Source organism: Bos indicus x Bos taurus, chromosome 2 (assembly GCF_003369695.1).
Source record: "Bos indicus x Bos taurus breed Angus x Brahman F1 hybrid chromosome 2, Bos_hybrid_MaternalHap_v2.0, whole genome shotgun sequence".
NCBI classification, from domain to species: domain Eukaryota; kingdom Metazoa; phylum Chordata; class Mammalia; order Artiodactyla; family Bovidae; genus Bos; species Bos indicus x Bos taurus.
The window spans coordinates 69,691,544-69,715,995 of NC_040077.1; the positions used below are offsets into that span (position 1 = coordinate 69,691,544).

The 24,452-nt window shown below is 38.8% G+C and overlaps 1 protein-coding gene across 1 annotated transcript; it reads left to right on the forward strand.

The window, feature by feature from the left end:
* Positions 1-22,525, forward strand: INSIG2 (insulin induced gene 2). Its single transcript, XM_027562244.1, has 6 exons — positions 1-84; positions 7,770-8,159; positions 15,421-15,545; positions 18,594-18,760; positions 18,941-19,040; positions 20,332-22,525. Exons 2-6 carry the CDS (start codon positions 7,916-7,918, stop codon positions 20,371-20,373), a joined length of 678 nt encoding a protein of 225 aa, XP_027418045.1. The 5' UTR covers positions 1-84; positions 7,770-7,915; the 3' UTR covers positions 20,374-22,525.
* The last annotated feature ends 1,927 nt before the right edge of the window (positions 22,526-24,452 follow it).

A 24,452-nucleotide genomic window follows, 5' to 3' on the forward strand; every position in this document is an offset into this window, starting at 1 on the left:
GGAGCTCGGGCGGAGTTGTGGGAGGGGAGGAGGAAGAGGCAGAGGGGGGGCGGGGGCCGGTCCCAGAAGATGGCGGAGGCGGGGGTGAGTTGGGGTCCCCTAGGGAAGCGCGAGACACTTGATGCTGAGGGAAAGAGCCTGAGGAAAGGGGTGCCTTCGAGGAGAGGAACCGCTTGCATTTTTGCAACCTGGGAACCCTCCTGGCAAGTGTGAGGAGCCAGGACTACAGATGGGGCCTGAAGGGCGAGGGGCTCCGCTTACCTGGAGGAGGGTCGGCGAGATCCGGAAAGGGGACGTCTGGGTCAGGGAGAGGGCCTACGAGAGGCCGAGACTCCCTGGACAGTGGAAGAGTGCCCGGGCGGAAAGAAGGCTGGCGGACGGCGGGAAGGGCGACCCCTAAGATATGAAGGGGTAGAGTTGGCGAGCTGTCAAGCTTAGAGCTGTCAGGACTTGGTAGGCTTGTAGCCAAGGAGACTAGACTCAGGCTTAGGAGGGGAAGGGATCTGGAAAGGTTGGTATTGTATTGATAGTACGCTTATAATCAGCCAAAAGGTTTGTAGATATTGGGCTGAGGAGTGGGGCTTTGGCATTTTGGATTTTAATTGGCGACCTCTGGAGAAGGTGTGAGGTAAAGCCAAAGAGAACTCTTGCCAGGACCTAGAAGTCAGTTGGTGATAGTTCCCGAGATTTTAGATTTGGTCACTGAAGATTGGCAGTCTAGAAAAGGAAAGCAGTGTGAGTATAATGGGGGACGAGGGGGAAAGGGTGCTAAAACTTAAGTGATAATAACCCATGTCCAGTTAGCACTGGCAAAAAGTGAAGTGTGGCGTTAGCTAGATAGTCTAGGAAAATATACCAAGGAGAGCTGACTGTTCTTTAGGGTTATTGAGGAAATGCTTCAAGAAAGAATGAATAGTCTTCACAACTGGGGCACTGAGACTGGCAGGGATCAGTATCGCAGTGGAACTGAGGGTTTCAGGGGAAGTCAGGCTCCAGTCTTGGGTTCAGGAGGAATGAAGGCAGCCTGGCAGTGGCCAGCTTGTATCTTCTAATTTGGGGATTTGGCCTTGATAGGGAACAGTTGAGTGAAAATGAATGGCGGGACCCCATTTATATCCCCCCTCTCTCTTCCCCTTAATAGCCATGTACTCTTCCTATTCCCTCCTTTCAGTCTTTCTCTGGACATTAGGTTGAGTAGTGTTTTGTTACAGTTCTCAGTACATATCTGATATAAAGTGACCAAGCTATGAATCATGTATGTTTATTTGGGAAAAGAGGTTAATTCTTTTTAAACTGACAACTGTTGCTTCTACCTATGGCGCAAAGTTTAAAATGCAATTCAGTAATTTAAAGACAGAGCTTATTTTCATCGTTATCAGAAAATTATTCTGAAACGATGGAGTAACCTTTTTATGGACTGAGATTTGTTGTTTAAAAGCAGTAATGGGATGCAAATATTGCTTGTTTAATAGTTTCTGTGTTTGGATTTTAATGTTGATAGGAAAGATGAGCTGCAGGGTCTTCAAGGCTAACGTGTTTTTCTTCCTAGAAGTTCTTAGTGTCCGTAGCCCATGAATCACATCTGTATGCTTTTTTTAAAGGACAGTTTCGTTGATTTGTGTTTTTTCCTAATTGTGATGCTTATTCTATTTTGAGAATGCCTTTCTAATTACTAGAGCATAGGATAAGAAAGTGAAAGGTAGTAATTTAATTTTATTATTTAGTAATCTTTCTGACCTAAGTACTTGAAGAGACAAGGTAATCTGAGGGAATAAACACTTCTGTGACTGCTCTTCCTCTGAAGACTAATGATCTTGTTTGGTTTGGGGGTGTTGCAATTGTTAAAATACAGTTGATTCTTAATTGGTTCTTCAGGAGATTTTGTTTGTGTGTTTGTTTTCAAATGCCTTTTGCCCGGAAGTTTTTTCACTGGCCAATGTAAACTTTGATTTTCATTCACAAAGCGGAGAATCAGTTACAACCCTGTTTTATTTATCTGATGGTAATAATAACCCATTGATTGGCAGCCATAGACTGGGAGTAATGTTTCCCAGTTTTGATGATTTGTTATTGATCTATCCAAACTATTTGAACTATTTTCTTTTTGTTCAGTAATGTACTGTATAGAAATTGTAGGTCAGGGGCTTAAGGTAGAATGTTTCATGTTCTGTGGAAGTTTCTTCTTTGTCAATTTTTGAAAAAAAAAAAAGGTTTTTTTTTTTTTTTTTTTGCTTAAAAAATGGCTTTAAAAATTATTTCTTGTGTGGCACTAAATTGTTTTTGTGTGGTGTTTTTAGAAAAGGCAATTGTGGTGAAGAAGCACTCTGGAAAGGGAGCCAGCGTGCTTGGGGCCAGTGTAGGTACTACCTGGGAACAGTTTTATACTCTCAGTAGCTTGCTTAACCTATTTTATTTCATAAAATAAAAAGGTTAAGGATTAAAAAACACCTCCCTACTTACTAGGATTATTGTTGAGGATCTATTGCGATATTATCTTTTAAGTGGTATTTTTATACCGGAGACTTCTTGATCAGAAAATTATTTCTTGGGTAACCTAAATTTTTCAAATATAGGTGTTTAAAATTTTTTTTGAGAATTGAATTTATCACTGGTGTAATGTAACATTTATAGATATAATTACACTTTAGGAAGATATTATCAATTCATAATCAGAAAACCAAATTTTAAAACGTATTAAGGATACTTATTCCAAGAGCTTTCACTTTAAAATAACCTACTCCCCTAATGAGTGACTATAATAAACATGCTTTTTTAGGAACTTAATTGTTGTGTAGTAGGGGGTGTAGAATGTTTTATCCCTTTGATGAGTCAGTCTGGCCATTTCTAGGAGTTCGCTGTATTTGTTTGTCATAGGAAGATCCAGTATATATATTCTTGATCTTGTCACTTCACTTAACACTTTGGGTTTCATTTACTTTGACCGGAAACTGTTAGATCACTGATCCTTAACTTCTTTTGGATCATGGATTTTTTTTTTTTTTTTTTTGAGAACTTGATGTAAAAATGTCCAAACTCTCTTCTCTGAAGAATGCTTATGTGCACAACTTCTTTGCTTTTGTTTTGTATCAGACTTACATACTTCCTGAAGTAGATGAACTCCCAATTCCCTTCCATTTCTTAAATTCTAGGATAGTGTGATTCTAAATCATTTTAACTTTTATTTTTGTCTCCAGAAATTATATACTATTGGATTATTATGTAGTCACAAAATTAGCTTTTTGGTCTCAAAAAAGTAGCTTAAAAATTTTTTTCAAATAAACATCAGACAAGTGTTGTGTTATTTTTAAAAAACTACTTTTGGGGTGAAGTAGGAAACCATAAACAAACACTTTCAGGAAAGATTGAATAAACAGCTGCGGCAGAATAACATAAACAGTGTAAAAAGTCTCTGGCAGCCTTGAAATAGAGTGAGGAAGGAGTCTAGCAATCAGTGGCTCTGGGTGGGAGAGCCTTGCTTCCCTGTGGGTGTTTGGGTGGTTGGAAATATGTAGGGCCATTTTTAGTTATCTCAAAGTGGGGAGGGGGCATGCACTGGCATTTGGTGGGCACGAGCCAGGGTTACTCAATGTTTTGTAATGCTTAGGGCTGTTCCAAACAACAAGAAATTGTCTTGCCCTGTCCTATCCTGCTCTTTGACAAAAACTGGTGAGTGATGTGAGATGGGGTGTACTACACTGGAAACAGGTTTTAAAAACTGAAGCTATTTTGTTCTTTTAAAAAATATTATTTGACATAAAATTCCCCTTTGGAAAAATTCAGACAGAAACAAGTGATTTACTAGAGCAGCTGGGTTACTGAAAATGTGTATTTACTCTTTGTGCACTAGTAGCTGTTTTAATAGCAGAAGGCAGGGGGTATTGTTGTGTCTACTCAAGTTTGAGAAACGAAGAGTTGACTGTTGGTTGAATATTGTATGAAGTTGGCCATATGATTTTTTTCTTTAATACATCTTTTACTCCTTGATCTGGTTCTCTTAAAGAAAATCACAAGGTATTTGTACATTTATTCTTATGATCTTTCTACTTGGATATTAATTGACATTCATAATGTCATTTTATTATTAATGCAGAGAGCTGATTCATTTGAAAAGACCCTGATGCTGGGAAAGATTGAGGGCAGGAGGAGAAGGGGACGACAGAGGATGAGATGGTTGGATGGCATCACCGACACAATCAACATGGGTTTGGGTGAACTCTGGGAGTTGGTGATGGACAGGGAGGCCTGGCGTGCTGCAGTTCATGGGGTCACAAAGAGTCGGACACGACTGAGCGACTGAAATGAACTGAACTGAACTGAATGTCATTGGAATGTTTACAGTTGAGATTGTTTTCCAGTGTCTGTCCATCTTTTCAGTAACCAAATCCCCTTCTGTAAGAGATGTGCCAAAAAAGAAGTCTGAGGAGTTGGGCTGGAATGGGACTCAAGGTTTATAGGAAAGAGGAGGGGTTTTGCCATCAGTCAGATGTAGGGTACAATTCTAGTTCTAATACTGCCAGTCATGTAACCATAGGAAAGTTGCTAAGACTCTGACTTTATATCTTCACATGTAAAATGTGGAAAATAATGCCTACCTGTAGCATTATTTTGAAGATAAGAGTTACTGTGTGCCTGGCATAGAGTAGTCCCTCCATAAATGGGTGCTTTATCATGATGGTGAATTCTGTAGCTACTGAACACCAGAACACATGACATTTTCCCATGAATCAACTGTAATATGTACTGTTTTTTCTAGGCAACTAAGCTATAGAGGTCAGTGATGCTGTAGACTGAAGTGGGTTTGTGAGGTTGAGGATAGAATTCCCCCTCTGGGTGTTGGGCATACGCTTTGAGTGTGGTAGAGGCAGTTAAAAAAAAAGTGTTTATTGCATGGAACTGATAGGCTGTGAAAGTTCCTAGTACTTACAGATGTTCTCATTTTTTTATACTGTTTATTTTTAAAATAAACTCCTCCATCCCTCCTACAGTGTACACATGGGCTTTATTCCAAAATTCATTCGTAAGGTAGTTTGAAACTTGGAAGCTTAGAGGAAAGATATTTTAAATGATTAAATTTTGGTTAGGTTCACCTTCCAGAAGACTTGTTTAACCCAGTATAGTTTGATTCAGAAAGAGCTAACCCAATTTGATTAAACAAATGTGAATTTGTGGAGCTCCCAGTATGGGCTACATAGGTACCTTTCTGGGTTCATAGGCACAATGAAACTTGATAGTGAATAAGACGTACATACAAAGTTTGTATTTCGTAAAGCAAATATACACATCATCATCATGTTGCTATTCAGTTCAGTTCAGTTCAGTCGCTCAGTCATGTCCGACTCTGTGCAACCCCATGAATTACAGCATGCCAGGCCTCCCTGTCCATCACCAACTCCCGGAGTTCACTCAGACTCATGTCCATCGAGTCAGAGATGCCATCCAGCCATCTCATCCTCTGTCATCCCCTTCTCCTCCTGCCCCTAATCCCTCTCAGCATCAGAGTCTTTTCCAGTGAGTCAACTTTTCGCATCAGGTGGCCAAAGTACTGGATTTTCAGCTTTAGCATCATTCTTTCCAAAGAACACCCAAGACTGATGTCCTTTAGAATGGACTGGTTAGATCTCCTTGCAGTCCAAGGGACTCTCAAGAGTCTTCTCCAATACCACAGTTCAAAAGCATAAATTCTTCAGCGCTCAGCCTTCTTCACAGTCCAACTCTCACATCCATACATGACTACTGGGAAAACCATAGCCTTGACTAGATGGACCTTTGTTGGCAAAGTAATGTCTCTGCTTTTGAATATGCTATCTAGGTTGGTCATAACTTTCCTTCCAAGGAGTAAGCGTCTTTTAATTTCATGGCTGCAGTCACCATCTGCAGTGGTTTTGGAGCCCCCAAAAATAAAGTCTGACACTGTTTCCCCGTATATTTCCCATGAACTGATGGGACCAGATGCCATGATCTTAGTTTTCTGAATGTTGAGCTTTAAGCCAACTTTTTCACTCTCTTCTTTCACTTTCATCATTAGAAGTGCCATATTTAAGTTTTAAATAAACTACTATTCAGAGAAAATATCATTTATGTACTGAGGTGACAATGCCCAAGATACATTGTTGGGTGGGATAATAGTAAGTTATGAAAATGATCTATATAGTACTTTCCCATTAAAAATTTTTTTTTTTGGTATTTATAGGAAAAAAAAAAAAACACCTAGGGGAGTATGTAAGAGTTTGGGAGCCTGGACATGATGGTGTGAATGAGGGTTTTGGAGCCAGAGAGACTGCATGGATTTGAATTCTATTTTGCCCTCTTACTAAGGGTAGAAACTTGAGTGACAACCTTTCTTTGCTTTTTTACCTCACCTGTAATATGGACATAATTGCACTTACCTGTTAGGGTTGTGAAAATTAAATGAGTTACTGTATGTCAGGTGCTTAGGATAGCTCATGTGTGCCAAGTCGCTTCAGTTGTGTCCAGCTCTTTGCAACCCTATGGACTGCAGCCTGCCAAGCTCCTGTGTCCATGGGGATTCTCCAGGCAAGAGTACTGGAGTGGGTTGCCATGCCCTCACTCCAGGGGATCTTCCTCACCCAGGGATCGAACCTGTGTTTCTTATGTCTCCTGCATTGGCAGGTGGGTTCTTTACCACCCGTGCCATAAATAGTCTCAAGTGTTATTTGCTTTAAACAGACAAGGAGACTCTGGAGACATGGGTTCAATCCCTGGATCAGGAAGATCCCCTGGAGTAGGAAATGGCAACCCATTCCAGTATTTCTTGCCTGGGAAATCCCATGGACAGAGGATCCTGGTGGGGCTACAGTCCATGGGGTTGCAAAAAGTTGGACATGACTGAGCATGCATGCATGTTCTTAAAACTCACTTCTTGGTACAAAGGAAAGACCACTTTGGTTTGGCAAGGGCAGGGAGTGATGGTGAGTGAATACCTAGAGTGACTGTACTTGGAAAGTTCTAGGTTTTAGGAATCAGACGCCCTGTGCCTCGAACTCCTTAGAATCTAGCCCAGAGGTTATTCTTTGTTTTCTTAGCTTCCTTTCTTACGCTTCCTGCTCCAGCTTTCTCACAATAGCTCTCATGATTGCAACAAAGGTGGACTGGGTGACGGCAGGGGTGGCTCACAACTCTGGACCTGGGGACAGAGGGTCAGGTCTGATTTCTATGCTTGATGTACGTGTTAGTGAATGGGTGGTGGTCTGTTTTTTATAGGGCACTTTTGTGCAGAAATTCACATGTTTAAGCATTAAACATTAAAAGAGTCATTTTATTCCCCTATGGAGATCGTCCTCCTTGAGCATGTCACATTTGATTGAGAACAGTAAAACACTAACAGTCAGAATATGCCGATTTTCTGTAAAGTTCTGTAAAGTGTAAAAATTTCTGTGTGAATCTCCAAGCCCTTCAGTTACATGGGCTTGGAGATTGGGTAGAAGAAACAGAAACCTGGAGATTTGATCTTGTGGTTTCTCCAACAGTAAAAGTGTCTCAGGTAGCCTGAGCTGCTTTTTTCACTGATGTGGGGCAAGCAAGGTCACTAGTTCTGTCCTAGTAAATATAAATTTAGCACTTCATGTTTAATTACAATATGCATATAAAAGTGCTTTTTACGTCTTCTTATTCCATAAGTAACTAATTTAAATAAGCATGTAAACTTGTCATTTCATTATTTGTTCTTTAAAATGAACTAGTATTGAAATCAGGAAAACTCTAGTCATTTATTAGGCATACATTGATTGCTTTTTTCTTATCTCTTGCAGGATTTCTGGTAGGTCCTGTTTTAGGACGAGATGCAGTACTGTTGAAACGCCAGTCTGCTTTGGTTCATACAATCAGCTTTTTCAGCTGGGAAACCCTTTCTTGTTCCTTTTTTTTTTTTTTGCCAACTTACTGAACTTATGAAACCATGGCAGAAGGAGAGACAGAGTCACCTGGGCCCAAAAAGCGTGGTCCATATATCTCATCTGTCACTAGCCGGAGTGTGAACTTGATGATTCGAGGAGTAGTGCTGTTTTTTATTGGAGTATTTCTTGCATTAGTGTTAAATTTACTTCAGATTCAGAGAAATGTGACACTCTTTCCACCTGATGTGATTGCAAGCATCTTTTCTTCAGCATGGTGGGTACCGCCATGCTGTGGCACAGCATCAGGTATGTGAAGGCTGTTTCTGTAATGCAAAAGACATTAGGATAAATGACTATGGCTGTTTTCTGGGAAATATTTGAAAAAGTCAGCGCTACTGGGTTGTAGTTTAAATACAGTACAATGGACCTGTTTTAAGTGATCAGTTTAATGAGTTTAGATGAATCATACATTCATGTAACCACCCCCACAGTTCAGCTATAGAACATTTCTGCTGCTAAGTCGCTTCAGTCGTGTCCGACGCTGTGCGACCCTATAGACAGCAGCCCATCAGGCTCCACCGTCCCTGGGATTCTCCAGGCAAGAACACAGGAGTGGGTTGCCATTTCCTTCTCCAATGCATGAAAGTGAAAAGTGAAAGTGAAGTCGCTCAGTCGTGTCCGACTCTTATCGACCCCATGGACTGGAGCCTACCAGGCTCCTCCGTCCATGGGATTTTCCAGGCAAGAGTACTGGAGTGGGTGCCATTACCTTCTGCAATAGAACATTTCTGCTGCTGCTGCTGCTAAGTTGCTTCAGTCGTGTCCGACTCTGGGCGACCCCATAGACGGAAGCACACCAGGCTCCCCTGTCCCTGGGATTCTCCAGGCAAGAACTCTGGATCGCGTTGCCATTTCCTTCTCCAGTGCATGAAAGTGAAAAGTGAAAGGGAAATCGCTCAGTCGTGTCCTACTCTTAGCGACCCTGTGGACTGCAGCCCACCAGGCTCCTCCGCCCATGGGATTTTCCAGGCATTTCTAGTACCCTCTAAATTCTCTTGTGCCCTTTTGCAGCCTACCACCAGCCTCAGGCTGAATCTGGATTATTTTCACCTGTTCTAGAATTTAGTATAAATGGAATCATAGAGTTCTTATTCGTTTGTGTCTGATTTCTATGTGACTGACCCATATGACCTTTAAAAATTCAGTCCTAAAAACAGTCTTGATTCTCTTGAGGATGAGGCTTTTAACCTCTTAATTTTGTTCTTTCTTCAACCCACCTCATATAAATTTATTTGAAATTATTTTGATGACACTGGTTTTAAGGTTTTGATGTATGTTATCGTCCAGTTTTTAAAGTAAATGAAAACTTGAAAAATGGAAGACAGTTGATCCTTGAACAGCACAAGTGTGAAGGGTTATGTGTGGGGTTGTTTTTTTTTAAATGTGTATCACACAGTCTGAGCTTGGTTGAATCTGCAGGTGCAGAACTGTGTATACAGAGGGCGAACTGTAAAGTTACAGGCGTATTTTCACTTATACAGAGGGTTGGTGCCCTTAAGCCTCAATGTTGTTCAAGGGTTGACTATAATTTTATACAAATTTAAAGCCTCATGTTATCTTTTAGATTTTTGTATGTTTTTTCTCTTTATATCTTGTTTTTAGATATACTTTCAGAATAATAAATTCTTAAAAGAGAAGTAAGGCAGATTGTCTTCGATTAAAATCATTATTCTATTAGTTTAGATCTCTCTTCATGGGCAATGTATATTGGATAAAGTGGAGCATTTCAGAATACTGTATTGATGCTGCACTTCTATAATGGATAGCTCTTTGGCTTTTTCTAGTGAGACCAATAGATTATACTACTTTATGTAATAAAGTAATAGATGTAGAAGAAAGCCACATGGGTAGAAGAGAATTCATTATTTTATGAATGTCCGTTTGGTATCTCACACTTAATATATATCACTACCTTTCAATATAATGTAGATCTTCCTTGATTTATGTCCTACAGCTAGAGGGCCAAGGGTGAGGAGTTAGGTGTGAGATATTTTTAAAATGCTATTGTGAAACTTATTGGACATTTACATAATCCCATTGTGTGGATGGAAAGGCATTTTTGTGGTAAGGTTTCAGCATGGTTTATATACTGATGTCTCACTATTACAGTATTTACCTTAAAAGAGAACTTGTAAAGGTTATGATTCTTCATTTCCCCAGGGCTGCTGCTATTCTCTGAGAGAACAGTTGACAGTTCAAATAGACAAAGGAAAAAAGCATAAATTGTATTTTATTATTCTCTGTTGTATTCAGTATCTACCAGTCCTCATGTGTTTTCTTTTCTTTCATTTACATTCAGAAGAAAAAAGTTTTCCCAACAACTTTTTCTACTTCTTTATTTTCTCCTGTAGCAGAGCTGCTGTCCCTGTACAGTAGAAGCTTTTCAGGACTTAGAAGAGTGTGTCTTTCCAGAATAGACAAAGGAGCAGCGGGGGAGGAAAACCCTTGTTTTATTGAGTGTCTTAATGTTTTGGTCTGTCCCTTAATCACAGGGATCTGTAGGGCAACCTTGGGAATGAGATGTTTGCATTGTGCCTATTTTGAGGGGATGAAGAAACAGGAGAGGGTATCAGTGAGCTCAGGGTTCCAGAGCAGGGAGTGGTGTGGCCACATGACATCACATCATCACATGCTGGGGAAAGGCACAGAGGGAGCCACTCTTCCTCCCCTCTCTGGGTACCTCTCTGAACTTTCCAGACTCAGTGCCTGGCCTGAAGGTACAGTGGCCTACAGTACACCGGCCTATGCTGCACCTTCTGGGAAAGGGCAGGAGAACCGGACTGAGGTTCCGTTGCGCCTCCCTTACTGGGAGGAGCAGGGAGTACATCTCTCTCTGTGATGTGGGCACTTTTGCCACAAACTCACATTTAGGAAGGAAAATTTCTAATGTTAATGCTACATTTCAGTCACCCTGTTCCTACTTTCCTACCTTTTCCCAACCACTAGCTTGTCCCAGTTGCCAGCTTAACCTCATATCATTTCATGTGGAGTATTTACATTTACACTTCTTGCTTAAGTGTTTCTTCTGAAAGTGGTACATTCCATGAGGTGCCCAGGCAAATGAAAGGAGAGATTCCAGTTAAGTCCACACTTGATGGTGTTGGTTAAGTCATGGTGTTTAGTAGGTAGGGACAAGGATATCAGGTGCGTGCAAGCTGCCATAGATGGAAAATAGATTCTTACGTAATTGCTGCCTCCCCCACACCCCAGCTCCAATTTTAGGGAAAGTGTTTAAAAAAGGTAAATGCTGTGAGAAACAGTGTGTACAGTTTATGTGTATATATGGTATGTATATGTTTTTGTGTATATATGTTGCTGTGCATTTTCAAAGTTCTCTTGGCTCTTATCATCTCAGATCAGAAAAACTGATAATTATCCTTTGATTTTTCTGTCCAATAAATATCTGTAGACTGAGCAGCTACCTTCTGGAGCATCTCCAAAATCACCACTTTGTACATGTAAACCCTGTTCTGAGAAATTCACTAGTGGTGCTTCGGGAGGGGCAGCTAGTAGAGAACCCTGGTAAACTCCTTTGGATCCCATTCTCCTTTTCCTGGTTCTCTGTTTTCAGTTTAATAATGGGCAGTATTTCAAGTTGGTTAACTTTTTTAACTTGCACAGAGCGTTAGAATTGGAGTTAAGAACCTCTTGAATGTGGTTGAGAGCTACAAAGGAGTATTTCTGAAGAAAAAATAGGAAAAAAGATTATGTGGCTAAAATAACTGGAGAACTTGACTGACAAATCATTAGTAACTAGACTGTGTCTGTGCCTATGAAGTGAATATCTGATTTAAAAATGCAAAACAAACATCTTTTCTGTTGGCCCATGCAGTCAGTCACCCAGTTACTGGAGAGCCTTACAAGGCTCCTCCTTTCTCTCTCATGACCCACATTGGGTTTCCAAGTTTTCCATCTCTCCCTTGCCTCATCTCGGTCTAGGCCCTCAACCGCTCTGCTTGGAATTTTCAGTCATTTTGTTTTTCTGCCTTGGATTTTGTCTCCCTCGTCCCCCCAAGCCCCTCCTTTCCTGTCCTGTGTTAGCCCCTCACTACTGGAAGAACGTTTGTCCCTCTATCTGGCACAAGTGTGAGGGTGTTATTTTCCCAGTGACTGTGGGAAAAGTCTCTTTGTATGGCCTGTATGCTTTCCACAGGCTTTCCACCACCTGTGGCGCTAGTGGTAAAGAATCTGCCTACCAGTGCAGGGACATAAGAGACATGGGTTCCATTCCTGGATTGGGAAGATCCCCTAGAAGGGGGTATGGTAACCCACTCCAGTATTCTTGCCTGGAGAATCCCATGGACTGGCAGGCTACAGTCCATGAGTCGCAAAGAGTCAGACATGACTAATGTGACTTGGCACATGGCCCCTGCCAGCTTGTATCCTTCTCAGAGAATTTCTGGACTCTAAAACTCTTTCTGCCTAAAGTTACCAGTTTCCAGATGATACCAGGAATTTTCTGTTGTCTGTGCTTTTCCTCAGATGCTTCCCTTTGATTAGAAAGCCCTTTACAGACCATTCAGCCACTGAACACTCTGCCTTAAGGGTCACCTCTTCTGTGTTACTCTCCTAACAGGTTTACACCCTCCTCCCCTTGGCATACGGCAGGAAAGACGGGACCTTTGGGCCCTGTTAGTGCTGCCCCTCAGAGAAGGCAATGGCACCCCACTCCAGTACTCTTGCCTGGAAAATCCCATGAATGGAGGAGCCTGGTGGGCTGCAGTCCATGGAGTCGCTAAAAGTCAGACACGACTTCACTTTCACTTTCACTTTCACTTTCATACATTGGAGAAGGAAATGGCAACCCACTCCAGTGTTCTTGCCTGGAGAATCCCAGGGATGGGGGAGCCTGGTGGGCTGCCATCTATGGGGTTGCACAGAGTTGGACACGACTGAAGCAACTTAGCAGCAGCAGCAGCAGTGCTGCCCGTAACACGTTACTTGATCAAATTGTTTCTATGGTCACTTTGGGACTGAGTCACGTCTTACTCGTTTACCCTTTTTAAATGCCCAGCAAATATGAAGAACCAGACACATTGTGGGTTCTGCTTCATCTTGTTAGATGAACACATTGCTCAGCCTGTCATAGTTCTTCATGAAAGTATATCTCATTCCATGGTTGTGCTTGTTCAGCTCCCTTTCCTTGAAAAATGTTTAACTTAACTTTTTCTTTTAGTGGAGTGCTGCATTAAACACATTACCATGAAAAATAATGACTTGATGTTTTACAAACTTCTCTTGTTTTTGGTCTTGGTAGCCTACAATTAGTTACTGGGAAATAACTGAAATATACCTCAAGAAATGTGATTTTTGCTGCAGAGAACCATCTGATTAAGCAGGACTGTGTTTGCATATGGTTTTACACAGGCATGATTTTTAGTCTCTCGTGTTAAAATAAGAAACTGGAGGAAGAGGACAAGAAGACCAGACACATTTCTGATGAGCTCTCAACAGTGCTGCCTTCCTGCACTGTAGATTTTGCTCTCAGACTCTGCCAAGCCTTTATTTAAAGGAAAGAAAAAAGACATTTAATGGGAAGTGACAAGCTCCCTCGAATTCTCCCTCTCAGTGAGCATCCAAGAACCATGCAGACTCGATGGATTTGATTTTTATTGGCAAATCCCAAGGTTGGCAGCGTGGCAGTTTAAATTTCTTTTTGTGTTTTTGCTTTCTCTCCTCAGTTGTCTCTCACTTGTGAGTCTGACATCACATGCATAAAAATATAGTCAATTTTACTTATTTATATCTTTGCCCACACATGTCAGTACTCTCTATGTGATAATTCTCTACCTATGGCATCAGCTGCTGAGGAAAATTGACTTGAAATGCCTGATCTTAGTTGATATCCTCAGCAACAGGCAAAGGAAGGGAAGAGGGAGCAAGAGCAAGGACCGACACATTGAGCTGCTAGTTTCATGACCCCTTGAGAACAAAAAAAGAGGTAATATTCATTCAGATATATTTCAGCTGTTAGGCATGCTTGTTGCCACTTTAACTTTGTAGAAATTTGGAAATGCTGTCAATTAGTCTCACGGGATATTAGAGCAGAACCTTTTAAATAGGAATATAATTTGAAACTTTAAAATTTACTAGTAGTTGTTGGAACTCTGCATTGGGGAAATGTGTTGCTAATGTCTTGATGGTCTGTGAACCATTTATCCTCAGCAAAAGCCTAATCGGAAGAGCCCATTCAGTTTTGTGGATTAGAAAATGTATATTTCATTGCAACATCTCAAATCCAGATGGCATGGTGGCCATATGGCCTGTTTGCTATGCTGTTCCATTTGTCTGCTAGCTTGTGATTTTTTTATATTAGTTGATTTCATTTTTCTTTGAAGATAGAATGCATTGTTTGTGAGCTAGAGCTAACCAGTACCAGCCCAGGCAAGGGCTTCTAACCCTTTGGTTACTTAGGTTTGGGTACCATAATTTCATGATTCATTGTAGGAAATACTGGACATTTTAAGCATACTTTTCAACCAGTGTGACAGTTGTGTTTTTATTACCAAATGGCAGCGTAAACATTCTGTTTTTAGGAAGATTATCAAACTAAAGCTGCCCAGATATTTCCTATTAAATTTAGTCTGTAGAAGTATATTTTATTCATAACTTGTTGAAAAATGTTTTGATTCATGAAATACTCTTTTTTTTTTTTTAATGAGTAATTTAGCATTTTAAATCCTCTCCTACCAAATGAGTAAAATGTTGAGGTTTAACAAGGATTTAAGTTAAAAATTGAATTACTCATAATTAATTGCACTGTTAGCTTTCAATATGTTCTTTGCAAAATGAAGAAATATTCTAAAATGATTTCTTCTGATCTTTTTAACAGTGAATTTCAGTTTTTACTGAAAACATGTGATTCCATATACCATGTTTTCTCCATTTTTCCTCTGCAGAATGAGTCTTATGATAGATTTCTGTTGCAAGTTTCCCTGCTTTGACAGGCTGATCTAGAGTCTCATTAGAGGGCCAGGTTGGAAGGGAGTGTCAGGACAAGACATTAGATGAGGGGACAGGATCCTCCATATAGCAGTATAGCCATATCCATCTAGTAGTATGTGTGTGATGAGCTTGTACGTGTTTATACTTTAAGCTTCTCTTTAGATTTGTGTCATTTCATGGCATGTTGCATGGGTATATAGCTTAAAAAGAATATTACTTAACTGCTAACTGGTTTGATGGTTTCCAAGTCTCAGAGATATTAGTAGTAGAAACGTGGTGCGACTCATCTCTAGTCCAGTCTGTTGAATTCTGAATCATACAATGAAATACTGTTTTGCCTGTTGTAATTGAGACTGCTGTTGTAATCATTTACAGTACTGTCTTCAGTGGTGTTATCCTCACTTTTTTTTTTCTTTTGGGAGGTAAGTTTATAGTATCAATGATTAATGTTAAGTAAATTGAAAAGCTTTTCTAGAGAATCTTTCAAATGCTTATGATGGTTGTTGTGACCCTTAGCTTAACCGTTGGAAATGACTTAATTTTTTGCTTTTCTCCCCCACAGCTGTGATTGGGTTATTATACCCCTGCATTGACAGGCATCTAGGAGAACCACATAAGTTTAAAAGAGAATGGTCCAGTGTGATGCGGTGTGTAGCCGTCTTTGTTGGTATAAATCACGCCAGCGCTGTATCCTTTCTGCTGTGATGAGATGCGTAATAACAAGGCAGCTTCCGAGAAACCAAAGGTTAAGCAGACCCTTGCAACCTCACTGTTGTCGAATTGTGATACACCCACTTAGTCATAAAAAGAATACGCAAGTACAGTGTGGGGTCCAGCCTTTCACTTCAATCACTCAGAAACTTTGTACGTTAAAAAAAAATTTCCCTATTTTTCTTTAAATTAGGTTACTTCATTATCTCCATCTAGTTTTTCTAACTCTAACATTGAAACAGGTACATTTTCAAAGGAATTTCTTTTCTTTCTTTATTTGAGATTTGCTGGTAAGGACATGTGGTGACTTCAGGTACTAGTTTTTTGTTTTTGTTTTTGTTTTTTTTAATTTGAAATATATATATATGTATATGTATATATAGTTTCTTTTTTTTAAAGACTGTCATTTGTTGGTGTTAATCAACACCCACAAACCACATAAATGTTCTTAAAAGGGGCAGAAGTAGAAGTAGCCAATCTAGACCTGTGTTGAAAAAGAAATTCTTTTTCCTAAGTTACATATTCTTAAAGTTTAATCATTTTAAGGATTCTGACATTTTAATTTACTGATTCATGAGTGTTTTCATAATGTTCTGGCTTGAAGGATAAAGTAACCTCTATTTCCCATCTCTCCTCTGCCTTCTACCCCCTCCCCAGAAAATTATGTGCCCCCAAGAACAAAAGCTTTTGCCCTCAAAAGGTTTTGATCCTGTCATCCTCTCTGCCTCCTACCTGAACCCCTGTCCCTGATTTCCCTCTGTAGAAGAGGATCTGGGAAATGCTAGTTCAGTCTTCCCTTTTCTAGAAGATATGGCTTGGAAGGTGGAAGTAAAGAGACCTATGACTCAGACTGTGAGGCTTCCTCTTGAAACTCTGTGCTGGGCTCAGTTAGCTGAAGAGAGGATGTGTCATGGGGCAAGGAGATTCCAGTGTCTCTTAACAGAAAGTGTCAAGGTGATTGGGAGAAGCTAGAGAAGAGGAACCAAGGAAAGAAGCCGAGTCCTAGATTCTGAAAACACATCTTATCTTTCTGTTCCCAGTTGTGCTGGTTCTTGGAGAGCTGTGAAGCCACTGGAAAATGCCTCAGTGGCACTTATTTTTGGTTTTTCCCTTTCTTTTTGTCTTAAAAGAGTTTCTCAACATGTTTAGTTTTGTGAAATCTTTGAGAATTAGGATTTTATAACAAACAAATCTAGTGGTTAGGAGGGCTTTAGAAAGACAGACTCATGAATATTATATCGGGAGGAAAACTTAGAAATCTCCTAGTTCCATGTTTTCTTTATTCAGATAAGAGAAGGGAAAGCTCTAGAGATTCGGTACTTGGCTAAGTAATTCATACTGCAAGGCTGTGCCAGAGCCGAGTCCAGACCCTGGAGATCCTGGTGCGTCTAGGAACATTGCTTTTCTGACCCAGGAGCCCTACAAGTGTGTAAATTCATCTCTGTCTGCTGGATTAGACCTTTCTATCGTAGACAGTTCGGTTCTTTTTAAGTTGAGAAATTTAAATAACCTTTTCTGGAATTTAAAAGATTTACATGTCTATTTTAAATTCTTAGCTTTGGTGGTTCTTTTCTTCCTCGCTAAATGAAATCCTTAAATATAACCATCTCACCTGTTCTGTTCATCCTTTAAGCAAAATCCAAAATGTTTACAAATTTTATAACACAGACTTAATATTAGGTTGCTTAGACTTTAGAAAGTCACATTATAATATTTTTGATTCATGTTTTTACCTGTTCCCTGGAAGTCTCCTTATTTTGCTTTGCCTCTTGTAACAAAGTTAATTTAGTTAGCAAAGATAGAACCAGTTAATGTTGAACTCCACTCATTACAAGAGTGTTTATTACATAGAGAAATCAGAGAACTCAAGCATTTTTTTGGAGTTGGAGGTTTAAAAGCCTCTAAAGAATAAAAGCTTTTTCAGAAAGCATACCCATAGACTATAGGTTTCTTTATAAATCAAGCCTAAACAACGACTGATCTTGAGTGGTCCTTGACTGCTGAGACATAAGAAGGCTGGGTGTTCAGGGTACCCGCTGGTTGGGTGGGAGAGGGGGGATGGTGGTATACAGCGTGGTGTTAAAGGAAGTGGAAAATGGTTTTATATGCATTTTTGGAGCTTGTTCTCTCTTTTCTGTAGTTGCAGCATGGCCAGTTAGTTTGGCAAGATATGTAGTCTCCTCTGGGGAGCTGAATATAGAGCCAAGATGTGGCCTTTGGGATATAGATAATGCCCTTTTAATGATATTTGAAATTAATTCCTTTAGTGTAATCCTCTGGCAAAGAAATTAGAAAATTGAATTTATAAAGCTTCATTTTGCCCAGAGATTTTGGAGTAGAAAAGGGCTGTATATTTGTGAATAGATGCTTAAGTAGGTGACGGAAATAAAATATCATTTGTCCTCTACCAGAAAGTCTCAGGAACCAAAATAGCTTGGCAGGTTGGAAGATAATGTTCACTTCAAGGCTTTCTCCTCAACAAATTAAAACTAGAACAGTTGACATAATAGAAAGGGATAGTGTGTCCTTGGTACTCTTGTTTCTGAACTGCATTATTATAAAATGTGTCTGTCAGTAAATCATATAGAGACTGTGGTACCCTGTTAAATAGCTGTCAACTCTTCTATTTTCAAGTTCCTGTATGATTCTCAAACAATTCTAAACCTGTTTGAGAAGTAATAGTGGTTTCCATTTTAGCAAAAGTGTGTGCCTTTAGCAATATTTGTGTATTGAAGCTTCCAGTTACATTTTTTGCGAAGAAAGCATTTCTTAAATAATGGGTCTGATCTGATAATTGGAAATGTATATACTGTGCTATTTTTTGGAGAGATTGCATGTCACATCAGTAAGATCTATTAGTGAAGTATCATGCCATCATAGTTTTAATCCTCTCTAGTCTTGTACATTGTATTAAAAAGTTGAATGCACTCTAGTCTTAACATTAACATCTCTTATTTTAGAAAAATGAACAGATGATATTATTTGGTTACAAATTTTAAGATGACTCTTTAACACTGATCTCAGAAAGTGGATTTTGATAACAACATACAGTTGTCTCTCACACTGGCTGCACTATCCATTGGATTGTGGTGGACTTTTGATAGATCTAGAAGTGGTTTTGGCCTTGGAGTAGGAATTGCTTTCTTGGCAACTGTGGTCACTCAGCTGCTAGTCTATAATGGTGTTTATCAGTAAGTATTCTTTTTGGTGCTTTTATCCTAAAATAATGAAAAGTGAATTCAGAATTGAGATTTTAAAATTGCATTAGCCACTTTAATTTTCAGAGTAACTTATTTCCATTGTAATTATCTTAGTACTGTCATTGTACTTACTTCCTTTGTGACTTGTTAAAAATTTTTCTGTTATTCTAGATATACATCTCCAGATTTTCTCTATGTTCGTTCTTGGTTACCATGTATATTTTTTGCTGGAGGCATAACAATGGGAAACATTGGTCGACAACTGGCAATGGTAAGCTCATGCTTATTTAGTCACCTTTCTGTTTTTGAGATGTAAGATAAATTTTCTCCAAAGGGCAGTGGAATAAATCACTTGGAAGAATTTAATCACAAGTGTATTAAAAAATACAAAGAACCTCTGGATAGAAAATCTAAAATATGTTACTGATAGGTGAGATGATTTATCCTCCAATTTTTACTAATTATTTTACTCCTCTATACAGTTCTACTCCATAAAAAAGGAACAGTTTTAAAAGTGAGAAGAGGCACTATTTATAATAATGTTGCTACCATAGATATAAATTAGGACTATTTCAGCAAATCAAGATGTTTGATCACTTTAATTAAGAAGGAAAAGGACATTGCTGATAAGCCCAGCCATAGATGTCAAGTCAAAAGGAGTAGCATTCAGATGCCACAGCACTTTCATGAATAAGTGCTGTCACTTTTACCATTTTAGCCACCTGAGAGAATTGAGTGGTTTACAATGCTAGATTTGGTAACCTAACCTCCCAGTTATCCTAAATCCATTGGTTTACTTTATTTTGAATTATGGGTATACATTTGTATAGCTGAAGGAATGATGCTAAAGCTGAAACTCCAGTACTTTGGCCACCTCATGCAAAGAGTTGACTCATTGGAAAAGACTCTGATGCTGGGAGGGATTGGGGGCAAGAGGAGAAGGGGACGACAGAGGATGAGATGGCTGGATGGCATCACCGACTTGATGGACATGAGTTTGAGTGAACCCCGGGAGTTGGTGATGGACAGGGAGGCCTGGCGTGCTGCGATTCATGGGGTCGCAAAGAGTCGGACACGACTGAGCGACTGATCTGATCTGATCTGATCTGATTTCTAAACTATTGTTTTGATTTGAAGCTTTTGCTAATATAGTAGATTTTTTCTTTTCAATTTTAAAGTTATTTGAAAAAATATCTGAATTTATGGTATCAGTCCTGTCCTTAAGTGCGTGATGTTTCCTTTGCTTGTATGCCTTAGTGAGCCCACAAAGAAGTATATTTTGCCTCCTTTTATATTATCTAAATTATATGCTGTTGTCATTTGCTTGTAATGCAGAAATCTCATTTTTTCCTGCTTTTGGCTCTGCCTCTAGAATGCGGCATTTCTTTTTTCCTATCATAATGGTCATTTAATCCTAATAGTTGTGCAACTCTCGGATTCTTTGAGGAATACAGTGGGCATATGCTAATAAACTATTACATTTAGACCTTTTTAGTTTATATGGAAATTGCTATTCAAAATCAACTTACTCTGTTAACCTTTTAACCTTTTAATTTTTACAGTATGAATGTAAAGTTATTGCAGAAAAATCTCATCAAGAATGAAGAAGGCAGAAATATATCTTTTGTACAGAAAAGCAAGATGAAAAAGGCATGCAAATGATAGATAGACCAACAAAACTTCGGACTATAAAATTGCCAGGATGCAGTTTTTCCGTTGATTGGTGTGTGTGTGTATATATACACACACACATACACACATACATACACATATATATATACACACATACATATGTTACTGCAATCTGTGATTGCTTCATCTGTAAATCAAGTACAAGCCTTTATGTATTTGACTTAAATAACTGTAAAATATATATATGCTATATTAAAAAACATGTTGATTAATAGATGACATTTTTAAATTAATTTTTTAGGTATACCGTATATCGTATCACAGTGTTGATGTGCCAAAATAATTCTGTTACCGTCATGCAGACTATAAGAGTGCTTTGAACAATTTATAAAGTTGATGAAATAAAATGTGAGGAAAGCCAAAAAAAAAAAGCGCAAATGGAAAGCTGGTATATTCTCTTTCACTTACTGTTGTGCCTTTTTATTTTTCTAATTACAGCAGTGTGAGTTATGGGTGCCCTAATGTGTGGTTAGTTTCTATTTTAATGTCGTCTCGAGGGTGTTTAAATATATGATGAAAAAGAACTTCCACGGGATATTTGCAAACCTGAATTACTAAAGAGAGTTCAGAGTAATTTTTTGTTTTGACCAATTTTACTGGAGGTGAAAAGTGACAAGCAGGAGAGTTTATCAGCATTAAATTGTTTTGAGTCTAAATCTAGAAATTAAAAGTAGGGACCACTGAATAACTTAACTGGAATAAATATGCTTTAGAAATACAAAAAGACCTTCTGCAGTGCCACAGTGTTAAGTAATATTAACTGTCAATTACAATGTAGTATTCTACTACTTTTGTACATGGAATGTATAAGAAATCCCAAACAGGTCCAAGTGAAATTTCTAATCCTCTTGGGTTCTATAATCTATTGGATTCTATAAAGTAAACCATTTGAGCTGGGCTGCATCATATGATTTATTGTCAGTGGATTGCCATCTGGGGAGTGGATGGGCACACGGTGTCCTATGTATTCATGTGCTCATTACTGAACAGTTCAGGAATGTATTATTTAAGACTGAATTGGGATGGCATACTGTGCACATTAAAGATCCCAATAATAGTTTCATGCATATCTTTCCAACAGCTGGAGCCTTTGAAGTATGATTTAAACATACTCTTAGTTAACTTTTTTCTCCAATTTTTATATTTTTTGAAATAGATGGCATTTATCTGATCCACAAACGCAAAATCTTCTGCTTACTCTGGAAGCGTGTGTGTTTTTGTTTGTATGTGGCTGTATAGGTTGGATTGAATGAGGGAGAGAATGTATGTGTGTGTGTGTGTGTGTGTGTGTGCATGTGCTGCTCTTGTAATGTCAACTAGATATTTTTTCATTTTTTATTTTAAAACCATCGCTATCAGACTGAGATCTTATATGCCAAACTTTAATCTGCTCTTATGTTTTAAGGCTGAAAGTATGAAAATCCTGATTTCATATTGAATATATGTACACAATCTTAACAGTAGTGGTGGTAAACATGCTACTATAATTTATTATTCTATCTTCCAGATAATGTTATTCATTTAGAACAAATAAGGTATATTTTTAGAATCAACTTTGTAAGCACTATAAATCTTTAATAAGTTATAAGGCCTATGATGTGTTTACTTTGGAAATTGCTGTTTAAAGCAAGATGTATTAAATACATAATTATCATCTTGGTTAAGAGTCTTTTTTTCTTCTTTGTGGTTAATCTTAGAATTTTACTACTGAGGATTAATTTAATAAAATTTAACATGTATGGTTGAATTTATTAAGAAAAGTGAAGGAAACTAGTATTAGTATTACAGGAACTGAATGATTATTACTTTAAGTTCTTGAATTATTTTCCTATCACCTAGAAAACAAGAAAAGGTGTTTCTGACAAAAATAATATTGTTTTGATATTTTGATAAATATATTTTTTTCTTGGCAATGGAAGAAGATGGTAAATGTATTTTAATATGGATGTATAGGCAGTGCTTCCTGGCATTTATTATTTAAAGTGTCAAATGTTGACTAGTTGAAAACTGAAACTTAAAATTCTATGAAAGCGCAAGCAAATAATTAAAATTAACTAGCAAGAACCCTGGTCATACTGTTGTTATAATCTTTATTTGTTTGCACTGAACTACTTTACCCTCATTGAGGTCATTGAGTCCTCTCTGTGGTGCATCTATTTCACACATCTAGGGGAAATCCAGATTGGGTCAACATCATTAAATACTTCTCTAGTCTTTTGGCTCATGGATAATGACATAATGTTCTTTGTAAGGTAATTCTGCAAGTGATGGTCCATGAATAGTAGAGTCTTAGCTTTGTGTGTATGAAAAAGTCATTCTTGAAGAGCAGTTTAGCAGGCCATAGAATCTAGGTTCAGTCTCCCCCTAGTCCCACCATTTTGAAGACTTTTTTTAACTTGTCTTCCATCATCTAATGTTGCAGATGACAAGTCTCCTATTAGTGTAATTTTCTTCCCTTTGTAGGTAATCTGTCTTGTCTTTCCAAGAGCTTTTTCATGAATTTCCCTTTATCCTTGAGGTTATTTGGTACTTCCCTAGTAGCTCAGATGGTAAAGAATCAACCTACAATGTGAGAGACCTGGGTTCAATCCCTGGGTTGGAAAGATCCCCTGGAGAAGGGAATGTCAACCCACTCCAGTATTCTTGCCTGGAGAATTATAAAGACAGAGGACCTTAGTGGGCTACAGTCCATGCGGTTGCAAAAAATCGGGCATGAATGAGCGACTAACACTAACATGTCTTGTCTCTCTAGGCACTTTTTCATAAATTTACCTTTATCCTTGAGGTTATTTAGTTTCACTTTTATTTGTTTCATTTTAAAATTTGTTTTCATTTTTCTTGCTTAGTATTCAGTATGCACTTTCATTCTATGGGCTCATATCTGGAAATTTTAAAGTCTGAGTGCATGTTAGAGTCCTCTGGAGTCTTATAAAAATATGCTGATCGTGAATCCCACTCTCAGAGACTCTTAATATATTATAATTGACCTGAGGTGTGCTCTGAGCATTAGGAGTTTCATAAGTTCCCCCTGTGATTCTAATGTGCAGCCCAGGTTGCATCTCACAGGTGTAGATACGTGTAATATAAGGTGGAGGTTCTGGGTGAGAGAGAGGTAGTGACTTTGCAAATGACAAGTGAGGAACGCATTGAGATACATTTTGGATTAAATCATGTGAACGTGTTTACTTGGGTATAAGTTTTTAGGAAGAAGAAATGTGAAAGGTGAGTTTCCTTTCTTCAAAAAGTAAGTAGATGGTATTTCCATAAACCAGAAGAGGAATGCAGAAAAGTAGATGAATAGATAAGAGTTTGATTTGATATATTGAGGCTGAGATGTGTAGAAGGCACCTGGGAAAGATGATTATATGCAGTTGGATATTTGAGTCTGTGTTATTGGATGTAATGAGGGAGTCATCAGCATATGACAGTAATAAATGCAGCTGTAGAAGTGGATGAGATCACCTAGGGAGCATGTTACAGTGAAAAGAAGGAGATCTGAGGCATACTGGCCTGTGGGCAGAAAGCTGGTGAAGGAGATGAAAGGGTTGTGGTCAGAAGTGGGAAGGAAAACAGAAGAGTGATCTGGAAGCCAAAATAGGAGGGAATTTCAGGCATGGTAACTGGTAGGATGAAGTGCAATTGAAAGGAATAATTGACTTTGTAAGAACAGGAAGTAATACCTTATTGTTCTATGTTGACAAATAGTTTTTTTCTAACCTATTTTACCTTAACATTTAGAGTGTATCATTGTATACTAATAACTCACAAAATATATTTGAGAAAAGCCTGATCATATGGTGTTTCCCTGGTGGCTCAGACAGTAAGGAGTCTGCCTGCAATGCAGGAGACTCGGGTTTGATCCCTGGGTTGGGAAGATCCCCTGCAGAAGAAAATGGCTACCCACTCCAGTATTCTTGCCTGGAGAATTCTATGGCCAGACGAGCCTGGCAGGCTACAGTCCATGGGGTCTCAAAGAGTTGGACGTGACTGA